Here is a 15,257-nt window from a genome sequence, read left to right on the forward strand (position 1 = left end):
GTCCTCCCGTTGCTCACAAGCTCCAAAACTGACATCTGCAGACCAACCTCTCTTGCAGGGCGCAGCAGCAGCCTAACCCACTCCCTTATTCTTTAGGCAGAGTCAGACAGCCCAGCCTGGGAAACTACGCTCAGATACCAGCTAGTTGTCTTGATTCGCCTGTGTCCTGTCTTAAGGGGTAACCCCCCCCCACACACGGCCCCACACCCAAAAATCCAAGAGATGAGCACGTACGCAGCCTTTCATAAAGACCAGAGGACTGTATGGACATTTCTTTCTGAGCCCACAGGCTTGCCTAGGAGCATGAAGGGCTTGGGTAGGTGTGCATTTCCTACTGTGGTAGAGGTGGCAGTTCTGGTCATCCTTTCATCTGGATTTGAGCTGAGAAACCACCTAGGAAGGTCAGCTTCCCCGTGCTCATCCACAGTCCAGCAAACAGCAAAAGGATATTCCGTTTGAATACGAGTCTCCTTTGTCTTTCTGTGGCACAGTTGGGTCTGATGGGTTGGAGGTCTCCGTTCTCTGCCCTATTTGGTCTGGGCTGGAGAATGGGAGCAACTATTCTTGGAGGAGACATAGGGCAGGGCACACACAGACACAGGCAGGGCCATCCTCTTTGGAGAAAACCGGGGCGAGAAAATGCAGAGGGCAAAGGCCAGGTCAGTCCCCTTGAGACCACATTGCCTTGGGTCATAGAATCATGGAAACATGGAATAGTTTGGGTTGGATGGACCTTTAAAGGTCATCTAGTCCAACCCCCCTGCCATGAGAAGGGACATGGCACAACTAGACAAGGTTGCTCAAAGCCCCGTCACACCTGACCGTGAATGTTTCCAGGGCTGGATCCCTGGAGGGGGGACGTGGATTGGGGACAGAGCTGGGAAGGGCTGTCTGGAGAAAGACTTTGTTAAAACTGCTTGAGGACCACAAGTGAATGCAAGTGATGGAGAGGAAATCCTGCCTTTCTGGGCCTGTGGGGGTCCCCAGGGTGCTGCTGTGTCCGGTCCTTGTCCCACGGTGTGTCCCCAGCACATGTCCCCATGTCACAGCAGCCCTCTGTGAGGTGCCGCATTCCGCAGCGGGGTCACAATGGCTGGGCTCTATATCTCCCTCCTGGGGCTGGTGCTGCCCCACTTTCTCATGGCTTTTGCCCGGAGAGAGCAGTGCGTCAGTCCAGAGATCCTGCTGCCATGGGGAGGATGAGAGTGCTCAGAGGTGAGGGGCTGGCGGGAGGTTGGGGGCTGATGCCTGCTGGAGGCAATGTCTGTCCCAGCCGGGTGCTGGGGGTTGCGTCCCCGTCACCTCTCATCGTGCTGCCAGGCACCTCCGAGAGGGCTCTGGCTCTGTCCTCTCCCTGCCCTCCGTGGGGCGTCTGGGGACTGACCAGAGACAACCTGGCCTGGCCGGCTCTTGCCGGGGCTGCCCAGCCCCAGTCCTCCTGGCCTCTCCTTGCAGAGCCCCATGTCCGTCCCCTGGCCAGCCCAGGGCCTCCAGCGTTTTGCTCTGTTCTGTCCCTGGGGAGCCCAGAATGGGCCCAGTCCCCCAAGGTGGTCTTCCCAGTGCCACAGTGAGGGGAAGGCTCCCTCCCCTAACCCCACTGACTGCCCTCTTGCCAGTACAGTCGGCACAGGCTGTTAGTGCCTGGGGAGATCCTCACCCCTCCCCGGTGCGAAGCCCTGCAACCAGCAAAACCATGTCTGTCTTTCCTTCCAGCTCTGTGCCCATGTGTGGCTTCCCAGTCCAGCCCTGAGCGTTCTGAGGACAGAGGCAGTGCAACGGGAACCGTCCCTGCGGCTGTCACCACCTTTGCGGCTGCCGGGACTTCTCTGCTAAAGCAGCTGCAAGACAATGAGGTGAGGCGGGGAGTTGAGGGCTCCCCTCCATGCCCCTGGCTTCGCCAGGTGCCGTGGCAGAGGGGGATCTCACCCAACAGCACCTCTGCCCTCCTGCAAGCACGTCGTCCCCCAGCACCGTTCCTGCCCCCTCAACCTGGACTAATGCGACCGCTTCACGCTCCTTTCCCCAGGAGCTTGCAGTGCTCTCCTGGGCAAGGCAAAGCCTCTGGCATAAATCCCAGCATCTCTCCAGCGCCTTTGCCCAAGTGCCCGAGGTCCCTTCTTAGCTTTGGCTGGGGAACTGTCCCAGCTCCGGGGCTCCTGCGCGTGCGAGACTGGTGCCCAGACTGGTCTATATCACCGGAATTCACCTATTCACCAGTCAAGTCATAAGGTCTCATCACTTGCAACCTAGAACTCTTAATATTGTGCACCTATGAGCAAAAAAGAGAATGTTACCTTGCTGACGGTGAGAGGGCTCATCCTTCCTCCTCCGTCACGGTGTGGGCATCCCCTGTATCACACCGGGAAGCACAAAAGCCTCGGCAGTTCAGCGGCTGTTGGATCTCCTTCAAAAGGTTTTTGAGTAAGCCCATGTTCTATACCCTCCAGCTTGGAGGTTTGGTCTGTAGCATTTCAATAAGTTAGTGGATTCTGAGGAAACTGCCGGACAAAAGATAATGGCCGCCGCAGACAGGAATCTGCAGGTGATCAGGGCTGCATCACGGCCCTTTAGCTCTTTCCGGCCACCTGCCCTGCCTACGTGGTGCTCTCGCCTTGACCTAATGGCACTGCTCCCAGCATACATCAGCCTTAATGTGAGCTGAGGTAGCCAAAATCTGGGCAGGAGTTGAGCGAACAGCCACACTCTTCCTTGCCTGGTGCTTTCCCTCTGACCTCCGCCTTCCCCACCCTCAGGAGTGACTTCCTAGGCTCCCGCATGGCCTTTTACCCTGCCGGAGTCAATCTCCCCGCCTGGCTCTCTGCTAGTGTCAGAGGCGCTGCAGAAGATCTTGCTGTTCCCTGTGGCTGTCCCGACCGATGCCTGCAGCTCGTACCTCATGCCTGTGTCCCACAGATGATTTGGGGGGCACCAGGTCTCTCTCGTGGCTCCCTGAGAAGGAGGGCAAAGCAAGTTGCATCACTCCCCTTTGCGGTCTGTCCTCAGGGTGAGCGAGTGGAGACATACCGGGAGCTGGAGAGCGTCTTGCAGGGAGGCGACGGCTGTTTGACGAGCGGTGTTGTGAACCGCCTGATAGCAGAGGCGTCCAGTGACATGCGAGCAGCCCAGGTGAGCTTGTTCTCCTTCAAGGCCACCAAAGCAGCCTGCCTCCGCCCCCGGTCTTGGGGGAAGCACAGAGTGGTGCAGAGGTGTTCCCTGGTTATTCAGACCCAGCGGAGGTGCTCAGGGAGAGGCTCTGGGGACTCGTCGTTACAGAGGATTTGGAGAGGGGATGCAGGGAGCTGTGCAGAGAAGCTGCCTCGGGGCCGTTTCTAACTGAGCGAGAGCTGGGTTCAAGCTCAAGGTTATTTCTCCTGCCTTGAGGAAGAGCCATGGGAGCCCACCAGCCGCACAGAGAGGTCCCGGTGGGGTGTGAGTCTGTGACAGTTTGTTCCTGGCATCTCCGTGGAGAGGGAGAGGGGCCAGCAGCACAGCGTTGTGCTGGGGGAGAGATGCCCTTGTCTCGCCAGGGAGCTGCTCGCCTGCTCCAGGGTACAAGAGGTGGCAGCTGCCCAGCCCTGAGGACAACTGCCCCGAGGGGTCTTCCAGAGGAGACGGGGTCATTCAGCCTGTCTGAGTGCCTCAGCCTTTTTCTCGGTAGTGTCTAACCTGTGACGCTTTTGCAGGGTGTGGCAGGTGACGTGAAGATGGCTGCTAGTGATGTCCTGGTGGCTCTGGCCCGCTCCCACTTCCACTTTGTCATGTCCGAGCTCCAGAGCCACCTGAAGGCCATGGGGAAGGTCCCTGATGAGATTGTGCTCCTCACCTTGGGCAAAATGGCCCACAGCTACGGTACGGCACCCTCAGCCTCCTGGTTTGGGTCTGTGATACGGGGAGAAGGGATCCTCGCCTTCCCTAAACGCTCTGTGTTGAACTGGGGGGCCACGGAGTTGTCGTGCCTCCTTTCTGTGTGCCAGGCCCGGCTCGCAGCTTTGCCTTACCAGCCTGATCCCAGTTCCCGAAGGGTGACAACATGCTAGAGACAAACCCGTGGGGTCTCTGCCCCACACTGTCCTCCCCATTACGCCGAAGAGCTTCCCTGCGTCCCCCTTGGGGAAGGCAGCCCTCCCCACGCCCTCTGGCACATCCTGCATGGCCCTGCAGCCCCAGCCCTGCCAGGGACAGACCCCCCAGTCTCCTGTGCCTCTCACTGACCCTCTCGGTCCCGCTGTCCCTGCCTTCTCTGCAGCCCTGCAGTGCATCCCCTTTGTGGGAATGACGCTGCTCGCCCTGCGCGCCGTGCTGAGCCGGGTGGGGAGTGGCCGGATCCTGTGCGCCGTCTGCAGTGGTGAGTGTCAGCTCCTTGGCCGGGGCCCCAGGGGTAGGGGCTGGGGTGGCCTTTGGTGCCGCCGTATGATCTCAGAGGGAACACTGTGGGTGTCAGCCCACAGCGAGGTCAGGCCTTGGTGATCCCAAACTGCTGCGAGTGTGTAGAAGGAGCAAGGGAAGGCCAGGAGTTTTCTATGGGTAGGACACAGTGGTGCTGCACGGTGGAACTCCTGGGTCCCTTCCGACGGTTTCTGTTCCCCTGCTTTCCTCTGGGATTAAAATCCCTGCTCTGAAAGGGCGTATGTGTGGGAAGGGAAGAGAAGGGGCTGCAGTGAGAAACGCTGGAGGGGAAGGGGCCTTTGGGGAGGAGAAGGTACGATGGAGAGGAGGAAACAGTGGGCTGTTTGAGTCCAGACACCTCAAGAGCACACCTTGCCCTCAGACTGAGATCTGGTCCTGGGCTGAGCCCTGCCAAACCTGCATCTGTCCTTAAAGCAGGCTTGGAGGAGAGTGCAAGGTACGGTCCTTGCAGCAGACTCTCACATGCTCCCTTCTCCTTTCTCCTGGCGCAGTTCTGGAGCAATGGTCGAAAGGAGTCAATACGTACTTTGGCAACCGGGAGCAATGCTCCTTCCCTCGCAAAGGGGCAGCGGCACGGTTCTCTGAAGCCATTTACCCGGTCTTCTGCTCTGTGGTGGAAAATTGGCTGGACTGCAGGGAGGAAGAGGTGAGAGAAGCGCTGGTTTCCACAACTGAGGCTGTGGCGGGGGATGTCCACGTCGGTGGGTCCGTCACTGCCCAGTGGGGTGCGAGCAGAGTGGGGAGGGAAGGGGGATTCGCTGTGGGGAAGCAGCCGGGTCCTGGGGCCTTTCTGCAGGGAGGGCAGCGTGGGGAAATGGCCTCTCTCCTGTGGAGTGAGCCCTTCTCCTGCAGGGCAGAAAGGAAAGGGAGACCCCTCTCTGTGGGAAGGGCCGAGTGGTGTCTAGGGGATGCTGAGCACTAGGCAGTCCTTCAGCCCTCCAAGCAGAGCCTCCGCCTTCCATCTTCAGGCCAAGCAGGCTGTCCTCGGGGCGGTGGCTGCCATGATGAGTGTCCTTCTGCGTGAGGAGCAGCACCGAGAGCATGCCTGGGAGCAGCTCCTCTGGCTCCTGCACCAATATCGGGAGGTCCGAGACACCTCCCGGGTCACCAAGGTGAGGTGCTGCGCAGGGCCTGGCGTGGCTGCTGGGGTGGGTCTATGCGAATGCCGCGAGGCGCTGAGGAGCTGTGGGGTGCCAGGGGGAGGTGGGAAGCCCTTAGAGAAGGAACAGGGAGAGCAGAGGAGGCCTGGGGCTTCCTGTGCTCTTTGGGCAAGAGAAGAGCAACCCAGAGGGGGCGAGGAGGGAGGCAAGAGTCCCTAGGGCTCATCTTCTCAGGAAGGGAGGCATCGCCACCTCCCTGGGGCTCTGCGTGCGGGAAGAGCTTTGCCCTAATGCCCAGGGCCACGTCCAGTCCCATCCAGTGAGGGGTGAGGTCTGGTGAGTGGGAAGTGCTGGGAAACTGAGTTGCCAAGACTGAGCTCTGTTCAGAGGAAAGAGACCCTCCCGATGGCACACTGAGGGGAGGACAAACAAGAAGCCCCGTGCGGGAGGGTTTGGTGTTTTCCCTGGGAGCTGGTGTTAGGGACTGCCCTTATCACAGATGTGCTGGGTTTCTCCTTTCCCAAGGTGCCTTTAGCCTCCTCTTCCTCCCCCATTCTCTTGTAGAGCCTCAGCTATGTCCTGGAGACGCTGGAGGGAGTTCAGACCCCAGTCCCACGGGGCACGGCTCTTGCCATCAGCACTGCTGCGCACCGCCAGGTAAGGGGAGCCTGCGCCCTGCCGCTGGCCTGGGGCCTGCACACCTGATTGCCATGGAGGGGAAAGACCTGCCAGCTGGCAGGCAAGGAAGGGCAGGGCAGGGCAGGGCAGGGCGTCCCTCCGCAAGGACCTTCCTGCAGGCCAGGAGCACGCCAGGATTTGTGGTGCAGGCGCCACGTTAAGGCTGCAGGAGGCCTAACCCTGGCTCTTTAGAATGGGCCTGAGGGACAGCCCAGCTCCCACAGCAATTTCCCTCTCGGCCAAGTTGCAGGAGGACTCTGGAGTGACGACACCTTTTCACGCTGCTCAGCCTCAGCTCCTGGGCAGCCTGGGCGGCTGCAACTTCTGTGCATGCCCAGGGGGGCCACTGTGGAGTGGGCTGGGTTTCAGCTGTGGGTCCCGTGCCCAGAGTGCCCAGGGAGAGGGGAGCTGAGAGCACAATTTCTTTTCAGCCCCTTTCAACACTGATGTGACTTTCTCTAAAACGGACCTTGTTCCCACAGCTCTCTGATGTGACCAAAGAGCCGGGCCCGGCCCATAAGGCAGTGCTGTCCCGCTGTGTCGTGCTGCAGGGTAAGAAGAGGAGATTGGGCGATGCCCCGCCGTGCTGTGGCAGCTCTCTCCCTGTCCTTGGCGGTCAGGGGAAGCTGCCTGCTAATGCAGAATGCGATTTCTTCCCTGCAGCACAAATGTACGCCGAGGAGACTGTCGCGTTTCTACGCTCCCAGCTGAGCGGTGGGAGTGAGGCCGGTCGCGTGGCAGCCGTGGGCCTGCTGGCAGTGCTGGTCCGCTCTGACGGTCAGTGCCATGGAGCAGGGACACAAGGCAGGGGCTGGGGCTGCTGGGCTGGGAGCAGGAATGGCCTGAAATTGGTGCTCCTGCACCCAAAAGGAGCTGCAAGGAGCAGGTCCCCCAGCCGAGCTGATGCCCCGTGACAGGGCTCGAGCTCTGCCCCGGCAGTTAGGAATGGTGGCACACCAGGGGCGGTGCTCCAAGCTCGGTAACACGGGCAGGCTGGTGGGATGGTGGGTGGGCTGGTGTGCAGAGGAGCTGCTTGTACCCACGACGTTTCTCTCATCCTCTGTGTTGCCATATTACCCTAGTTTTCAGTCCCTATAAAATAGCTGCGCCTCTAGAAACAGAGTTGCTCTGGCTACACCGCTGCCTCCTGTGAAGTCAGAGTCAGGCCCCGTTTTCTGTCCCCTTGGTGTGCTTGGAAGCTTCGAGGGATCCCTTCTGCCATCAGGGCTGTGCCTCAACGCCCCCCTCTCCACATCTCTTCCAGCACCTGCGACGAGAGAGAAGCTGCCCCAGGTGGTGGAGGCTGTGGGGTCAGTGTGCGATGACCCCAGTGCCCAGGTGAGCTGGTGCGGGTAGGGGTGGTGCCATCAGGGGAGGCAGAGAAACCCTTACCCTTGGGGCAGAGCTGGGGTGCCTGGGGAAGCGCCAGCACGTTGCCCAGGAGGTGGGTGATGGCTCCTCCCTGGGAAGAGCTGACAGAGTGGAGTGGGGAGGTCGTTGTGCTCTGTGGGGCAAACGCCCGTGCAGCCTCGTGCTAAAGCCCAGCCCTGACGGCAGGAGCAAAAGCTCCTGCCATGCGCTCGTCATGCCTCTGCGAGCCACTTCAAAGGCTGCCCCCAAGCAAAGGTGGCTTCCCTTTGGGGTTTGAACAGGAAGGTCGTAACCACCCTCTCCCCTGGGCAGGTGCGGAGGGCAGTTCTGGAGTTCATCAGGGAGCTGCTCAGCTCTGTCTGCCAGAGCTGCTGGGCATGGGATGTGGTGGGGCACATCTTCACGGAGTTCAGCCGGACCTCGGGCAGACTGGTAAGTGCAGAGCAGGACACCCAGGCCTTTGACCGGTGCATGGGCTGTGCTGAGAGCTCCTGCAGGCGTCCTTGGCCACGGAGGGCTCACGCTGCAGGGCCATCACTGCCGGCACTGCCATCAGAGCGGCCTCCAAATGGCCGTTCCTCGTGGGTGTCTGTGCTGATGTTGGTGGAGATGTCACCGGATGACGTGGGTTTGCACCCGGGCGTGCCACCTGGGACTGCGGGGCTGCCTGCACACCCCACGGGCTGAGCTGTGCCCACAGGGGCCTTCCGCAAAGCCGCCTTGCAAAGGGAAGGGCTTGCAGGGACAGGACATCCGCCGTCCTTAAATGCTCATGGACCATCACCCAAAGGCAGCCAGTGCAGACGGGTGGGCCTGGCTAGAAGAGCTTTCTGTGGTGTTGTCGAGCTCTGGCCCTCCAAAGCACACCCTGTCCATCTGAGAGCAGTCTGGGGGCCCACACCGCTTCTGGCAAGGGGACAGGCCATTTGGCCGTCCCTTCAGTGAGCATTTTCATGATGAAAGCTGGGGAGGGCCGAGCTTCCTGCTGACTTGCCAAGGATCTGCCCTCTGGCCAGAGCATCCCTTAGCCGAGAGATCCGTGTGCATCGCTTTGCTCTGAGGCTCAGAGAGGCTCTGGTTTGGGAGCAGGGATAAGGAAAGGGCTTCCGATGCTCCTCCCCATCCATTGGGCTGGACGTGCTGCCGCCAGGGCTGCCAGGAGGCTGGCGCAGGAGCCCTAGTGAGTCGTGCCTGAGCCTTGTCGGTCAGGGCCTGAGCGTAATGGGGGTTTTGCCAACTCTGTCTTGCAGGTGGCAGGAGGCCTTTTTCCCTGGGAAACCCAGGAGGATGGAGCTCTTCAAGCCCTGTGCATGGACATCCTGGGCTCGCTGGATGTCTCTCTGAGAGGGATGACACGAGTAAGCCGCCCTGTGCGCTGCTGCTGTGGCTACTTCTTGCCTTCAGGACATTTTCCCTCGTGCTCTCTCATGCCCTGAGCCTCTCCCTTCATGCGTGCTGAAGTGCACAAGGCTCGGGGAAATGCAGACCATCCTTTTTGTCCTGGAGCTGAGTGGAAATGCCAGTGTGGTGAATTGCCCCATTCTTCTCTGCAGCTCCTGTGGCCGAGGCTGCTGCAGTATGTCGTGCCAGCCCAGTACAGTGGCATGCTGGTCCCGCTCTCCCACTGCCTCCAAGCCCTAGTTGAGAGACGGGAGAGAGCAGGGTGCAAGGAAGAAGAGGAGGAGACAGATGCCACAGAGTCCCAGGAGCAAGGTAGGAGCCCCAGTGAGTGCTGCTGGGTTTGGCAGGGGGTTGGGCCAGTCCGTGTCTCCCTGTGCCCCACCAGCCCTGAGCAGGAGCCCAGGAAACCAAAGGGCAGAGCCAGGCTCTGCTGCTGGGCGTGGGGGGCTCTGCCCTACATTGCCCCTTGCCCAGCACAGAGACTTGTCTCTCCTGCTCGCAGCACTCTCCTGGTGAGCCGGGGCTCGTTCCTGGCCATGCTGGAGCTGCCTTCGTCTCATGCTGGGCTGTCCTGGGGATAACCCTCAGGCCAGCGCTGTGGCAGCGCTGCTGCTCTCAGCCCTCAGCCCTGTGTGGGTCATAGGAGGTACAAGGGGCAGGGCACTGTGGGGGCTCATCAGCTCACCCAGCCTTTCTTCCTTCCCGCAGCCCAGCTGCCGGCTCCCCAGGCCCTCTTGGCTCGACTGCTGGTGAGTAGCAGGGCCCTGGAGAAAGAGCTTTTCTGGACAGGGGTGGTGGGAGAACCTGGGACAGAGATGCTCTTAATCCAGTGCTGGGAGCCCCCAAGGAGGCGGCAGCGTGCCCGCGCCTGCCCGAGCCCATCAGGGATCCCGCTCCTTCCTCGGGACTGGCAGCGCCCCGGGTGAAGCCATTGGCCGCCCGCTGCTGGCCGATCAGCGCCGAGCTCCCGAGCTCCCTCCTCCCCTCCTTCCCGGGAGAAGCTGTGGCTCTGGCAGCAGGAGCGACTCTTCTCTCCTGTCCTCGCCTAGGTGGTGGCCGCAGCTCCTTACAGGAGTGGCGAACGCGCAGTCGCTGCCTTGCGGCTGCTGCAGGCCCTCCACGGCAGGATCCACCGAGCCTTGGGGGCGGTGTGGGCAACCGAGGTCCCCCTCCTGCTGCAGTACCTGGAAGGTAAAGTGTGGGTGAGGAGGAAGAGGCTGGCGGGGAGGGAGAGGGGGGCAGGAAAATGCAGCTTGCCAGTGTGACGGAGGAGAGTTGTCCCCAGTTCCCCTGCACTTGCTCTGCTGCCTTTCTGCTTCCAGGGAGCCAGCACTGAGGCTGGGGGCATCTGTTCCCCCGGTGTCAACCGGGCCCAGGGGATGGACGGGGCCACTGATGTCCCCTTGGACAGCAGGTCTTGGTGGCACCCCCATGTCCTGCCTGACTTGGTGTTTGGGAGAGGGGCAGGACTGGCGCTCCTGGAGGGGTTCCAGCCTCTGGCTTTGGAGGACCAAGTCCCCAGGCCAGGCCAGGTTTGCAGCAGCTGTCCTTGGCACTAGCCTGGGAGCAGGGCTGAAACGGGCAGGAAGCGGTGGGTGATGAAGAAGGAAATGTGTGTGGCTGGTGCGTGCTGCGACTCAGTGGTCAGAGTTGTTCTGGGAGCTGCAGTCAAGCAGTGGGGATCAGCTGTGGTCAGTGCGTCCTTCCGCAGCTTGAATCGGTGGCTCTGACAAACGACTTTGACAAAGGCCCCTGGGAGACCCCGCCTGTATCTTTGGCCTCACAATGTAGGTGCTTGTAGGCCCTTTGTAGCCTGATGGCCTGGGACTTCTGGGAGGTCTGGCCGCAGAGGAGACCAGCGGGCTTGTCATTGGTGTGAGCTTAAGCAGCAGCAAGAGCTTTTGCTTCTTCTTGCTTTCTAGGAAGAACTGAGAGCTCCCTGGACTCTGCAGAGTGGGAGCACCGTGTGCTTAAGGTACAGCATCCTTGGCGCGGTGTCACAAGTAGAGGGGGAGAAGAGGGAGCAGGCAAAGTTGTGCGAGGAAGCTCAGGGCTGCCTGTGTGGGCAGCAGGAGGTGGGGACACCTCCTGAGCACCCTGCGCCTCCCCCCGCAGTAGGTGCCTGCCCGCTCAGAGGAGCTGCTGTCTGCACATGTGCCACGGCTGATGGCTAATGCCCTCTAACGCTGTGGCACGTGCCTTAGCACTGCCTCCTCCCCGATGTCCGCCGTGCCGGGGGGTCTCCCCTGAGGTGGTAGGAGAAGAGGGAGGCTGGTGACAAGAGGGCTGGGTGGGGTGGGGGAAGAAGCTGCTGTTTGCAGCAGCTCTCCCCCAGCAGCATCCCGGGATACGCGCCGTGGAAAGTGCCCTGGCCAAGGTCAGGGGAAGACTCGCTTCCTCTCCTGTTCACCCCAGTTCCTGCGAGCCTCACTGGAGCCCATCGAGGACAAGGCGTGGACCGTGGGCCTGAGCCAGGAGCTGAGCCAGCAGCTGGGCAGCTCTGCCCCCAGCTCCTGGGAGAAGGTGTGTCTCCTGCCCCGCGCTGGGGCTGGGCTGGCGCCGGTGCTCTGCCCACACAGGCGGTTTTTTCACTGCTCCCCCTTCACTTGCCCCCAGAAGGCACTTCCCCCCAGGTTGCCCCAGTGTCTGGCTACAGCCTGGCACCGCGGCTGGCCTTGCCCGCTCCCAGGGGTCGTCGGGTCCGTCTGGGGCCAGCCCTCTCCTGACAGGCCACGCCATGACCGCATCTTAGGCTCGGCCTCTTCTCTTTCAGCCATTCCTGCACAAGGCTCTTGGGACGGCGCTGGCAGGTTGTCAGGACCTCAGACACGTCCAAAGGCAGGTGCTGAGGTTCCTCCAGGAGACAAACCCTGTGGAGTTGTCTGAGGTCCAGGTGAGCTGATGCTCATGTCCTCCTGAGCATGCCCTGCCTGTTCTTGGGGGAGAGGGAGGGCTGCTGCTGGCCCTGCTCCAGATTTCCGTGATTTCCCTGTTGCTGCCATTTCCCCCTCGCTGCAGCGTCCTGCCTGGCCGTTGTCACTGGCCATGGCTGAGTGCCTGGGCAGGAGCTGACTCCCTGTTTCTCTGTGACTGCAGGGAATGATATCTGTTGTGGCCCATGCTGCCGAGAACCACTTCCACCTGGTTTTGGACACGGTGACCATGTTCTCTGCTGCTCTCACCAGGGACTGGTTCTATCAGACTTCCATGGGCTGGAAGGTAAAGGATCCAGGATTTTGTTTGCCTTTCCTTTTTTTGGCCTTCTTTCCACTTCTACGGCTGCAGCAGGCAAACTGCGGCAGGTGCCTTTAGATTAGCCCTCTTGTAGGTACCCGAGGTACCCGAGACCTGTGTTTCAGAGGGGCCGTCCTGGCATTGCGGCCCCTGAGGTGTCTTTGGAAAGGATGGGGTTTGGCACCTGGTGGATCAGAGCCACCCAGCTGGGGCAGCTGCAGCGGTTGCTTGCTTGCAGCCACGTTGCCCCGACTGAAGTTCAGCAGGAGCTGGTGACAAGATGGGGTGCGCGCGGTGTGACACTGTGCCTCTTCCTCAAAGCCGGGGGCTGGGAGCAGGAGCCTGGCGAGGTCTCGCTTGCTCTGATCCCCACCTCAGGGCTGTGGGGAAGCCTTTCTGGGCAGGGCAGGGCAGGGCAGGGCAGGGCAGGGCCGGACAGGGCCCTGCAGAGAGCGTGGTGTAGCCTGGCCTGGGAAGGCAAAGAGGCTGGGCTCATCTGTACCGCTGACCTGCACAGGCTGGGTGTCTCTGAGCAGGACCGTGACAGGCTATGTCAGATACCTTTCCACAGAAAGGTTCCAGACAGTTCCCGGACCTCTCAAATCAGTGGTGAAACAGCCAGCAGTGTGTGGGATGCTGGCTGCACTTCCTGCCCATCGCCACGCAAGAAGCCAAGCTGCGGGACGGAAACAGCTCCCGGCCCTGGAGCTCGCAGCTCAGTGAGCAGCTCGGGGAGCTGCTGGGAGGTGCCCAGGGAAACAAAGAGCTGGTGAAGGTGTGGGGCAGGCCCTGCTGCAGGAGCCCGCAGGAGTCCTGGGGCTAATGTCTCAGGTCATCTCTGTCAACACAGGTACGGCAGCAGCACACTATGGAGCGAGCTCAGGCCACTTGCGCTGTTCTCATGCGCACCTACAGCGGCATCGCACGGCATGCCCCCAAGGAGCAGCTGCTCAGCCGCGTGGATAAAGGAATCATGGGCAACATCCTGCGGCTCTCCACAGCCAAACAGAGGGTAGGAGTGCGGGGCACACAGGGCAGGGATGTGTGGGAGCCCCAGCTCCAGCCCCTTGGGCCTGGGGTGTACCGAGACGGACAGTCTCTTTCTAAAGATCTCCCAAGGAAGGGTTTGTCCTCAACGTCCACATCCAACCTCGCCATGGGTTTCCCCTGCCCATGCTCTTCTTCCACCTCCCAGCTCTGGAAAGAGTTCAAGGGGTGCTTTGCTCTCTTTGGCCTCAGGCATTGCAGCTCAAGCTCGCCCTGGTGCAGAGCATCACCGAGGTCAGCTGTGCCATCCAGGCTGTGGGCGACTGCGGCAGCTTTGAGCTCTCCTTAAAGCAGGAGGCGACGCGGACCCTGCTGGTGAGTGCCCATAGCTGGGGCAGTTGCACGGGGCAGTTTTGGGCTGCGCCATCGGACTGGTTTCCCCAGAGGCACGATGGTCTCTCGGCTTCATGCCAGCTCCTGGAGCTGTGTCCCGAGCTGGTGGGGCCCTTGAGTGCTGGTGCTGGGTGGCTGTGGCTGGAGAGCAGGGTCCCTCCTGCGGTGCCTTTGGGGGTCCGTGGGGCAGTGTCTGCCCAGGCCTGGTGGCAGAGCCTGTCCCCAGGGGAGGTGGGAGGGCTGTCCCACGTCCCTGCCCTCTGCCAACTCTGTGCTTGTGTTCCTGGGACTTGCAGGACTGGATAAAGCGGGAGCCCTGCGACTCCCTGGTGTATGGAGTGTTTCAGGCCCTGGAGGAGTTGAGGTGAGGCCTGTTCCCAGGCTCTGGGGACTCCCAGTGTGCCCCATCCCAGCTGGCTGGGGCAGCCCCAGTGGCCTTGAGCATGGGGCCGGCAGCTGCGGGGGCTGTGGAGTGGGAGGGTGTTCAGCATTCAGGTGTCTCCCAAAGGAAGGGAGCCCCAGGGGTTCCTTCACCAGGGGCGGGGGTTTGCCGGCTGCCTGGGAGGAGGCAGGAGTTGCTGGAGCTGAAGGCAGTGCTCGCTGCCATGGGCTGGGGCTGTTGGGTATGGGGCCCTTGATTAGGAAGAACCCAGTTGTGGTTTAAGCCTCTCTGGAGAGGGCTAATAAATCCCCTGTCTGTCTTCTCTTCCATTTTCCTCCGTCCAGCAAGCTGCGGCCACCTCTGAGTAGGGAGGAAAGTCGCAAGCTGCTGTCAGTGTGCTGCCAGAGCGTCTTGTCCTGTCCTTCCAAGGCGCGGATGAACAGGGGAAGGAAGACAGTGAGGGCAGCTGTGAACATGCAGGTACCCACCGGCCAGTGCCTGCCCACCTCTGGCCCAGGCTCCCTCCACAGTGCGCCCTGGCAGCCCCCAGGATGCAGAACCTCAGCTCTGCTCTGCTGCTTTCAGCTTCTGCACAGGAGAGGCTTGGAAGATCTGGGCCATCTCATGGGAACCCTTCTGGAGGCAGAGGAGACCTCTGCCTGCTTTGACGACATGGTCCACGTGAGTAGCCATGGGGCAACAGGGAAAGTGTTGTGGGGCAGAGAATCGAGGCCTTAGAGGGTGATAGGAGGTGGATACCTTTCCTACGGGAAAGTGGGGCTTTGGCTCCTCGCTCTGAGGCTGTGTGTCTGCTGGGGCCAGGGTCTGAGCTGGGGGACAGCCTCAGGACCGGCAGAGAAGTGGGCCCTGCCGGAGGGAACGCCAAGAGCCAGCCCAGAGGTGGGTGAGAGCAGCCTGGGGGAAGGCTGGAGCTGGGAGACGCTGGCAAGGAAGCAACACCTGGCTCAGGGCGGAGGCGGCTGGAGAGAGCGAGGTGGTGGAGGCTGCAGTGGCAGTGCTTGGTGGGGCCAGGGGCCACGCCGGGAAGGGGCCAGAGAAGGAGGGAGAGGGGGAGGGATCTCAGGGAGAGAAAGATGCCTGTTGTGAGAGAGACGCACCCTGCCTCAGGTCCTGAAGGGCTGGCTCACCTCGGCCAAAGAATGGGAGCGGGAGAGAGCCCTGCACGTTTGCGCCCACGTGCTGGGAGCTTGCAAGGAGCGATTTGAGCTCATGGTGAGTAGGGACCCCTCTGCGTGCCCTGGTGCCCCCTTCCCACGGTGATTCCTGGCCCCGGAAGGGAGCCC

The 15,257-nt window shown here is 61.3% G+C and overlaps 1 protein-coding gene across 1 annotated transcript; it reads left to right on the forward strand.

The window, feature by feature from the left end:
* The first annotated feature begins 303 nt into the window (after positions 1-303).
* On the forward strand, positions 304-12,277 carry LOC142048167 (maestro heat-like repeat-containing protein family member 2B). Its single transcript, XM_075074809.1, has 21 exons — positions 304-316; positions 1,714-1,853; positions 3,004-3,126; positions 3,684-3,849; positions 4,247-4,345; positions 4,899-5,053; positions 5,376-5,519; positions 6,072-6,164; positions 6,668-6,737; positions 6,849-6,962; positions 7,450-7,523; positions 7,869-7,988; positions 8,807-8,914; positions 9,110-9,469; positions 9,546-9,603; positions 9,666-9,706; positions 10,007-10,148; positions 10,880-10,932; positions 11,373-11,480; positions 11,731-11,850; positions 12,054-12,277. Exons 1-21 carry the CDS (start codon positions 304-306, stop codon positions 12,267-12,269), a joined length of 2,517 nt encoding a protein of 838 aa, XP_074930910.1. The 3' UTR covers positions 12,270-12,277.
* Positions 12,278-15,257: the final 2,980 nt, after the last annotated feature.

Source organism: Phalacrocorax aristotelis, chromosome 25 (assembly GCF_949628215.1).
Source record: "Phalacrocorax aristotelis chromosome 25, bGulAri2.1, whole genome shotgun sequence".
Taxonomy (NCBI): domain Eukaryota; kingdom Metazoa; phylum Chordata; class Aves; order Suliformes; family Phalacrocoracidae; genus Phalacrocorax; species Phalacrocorax aristotelis.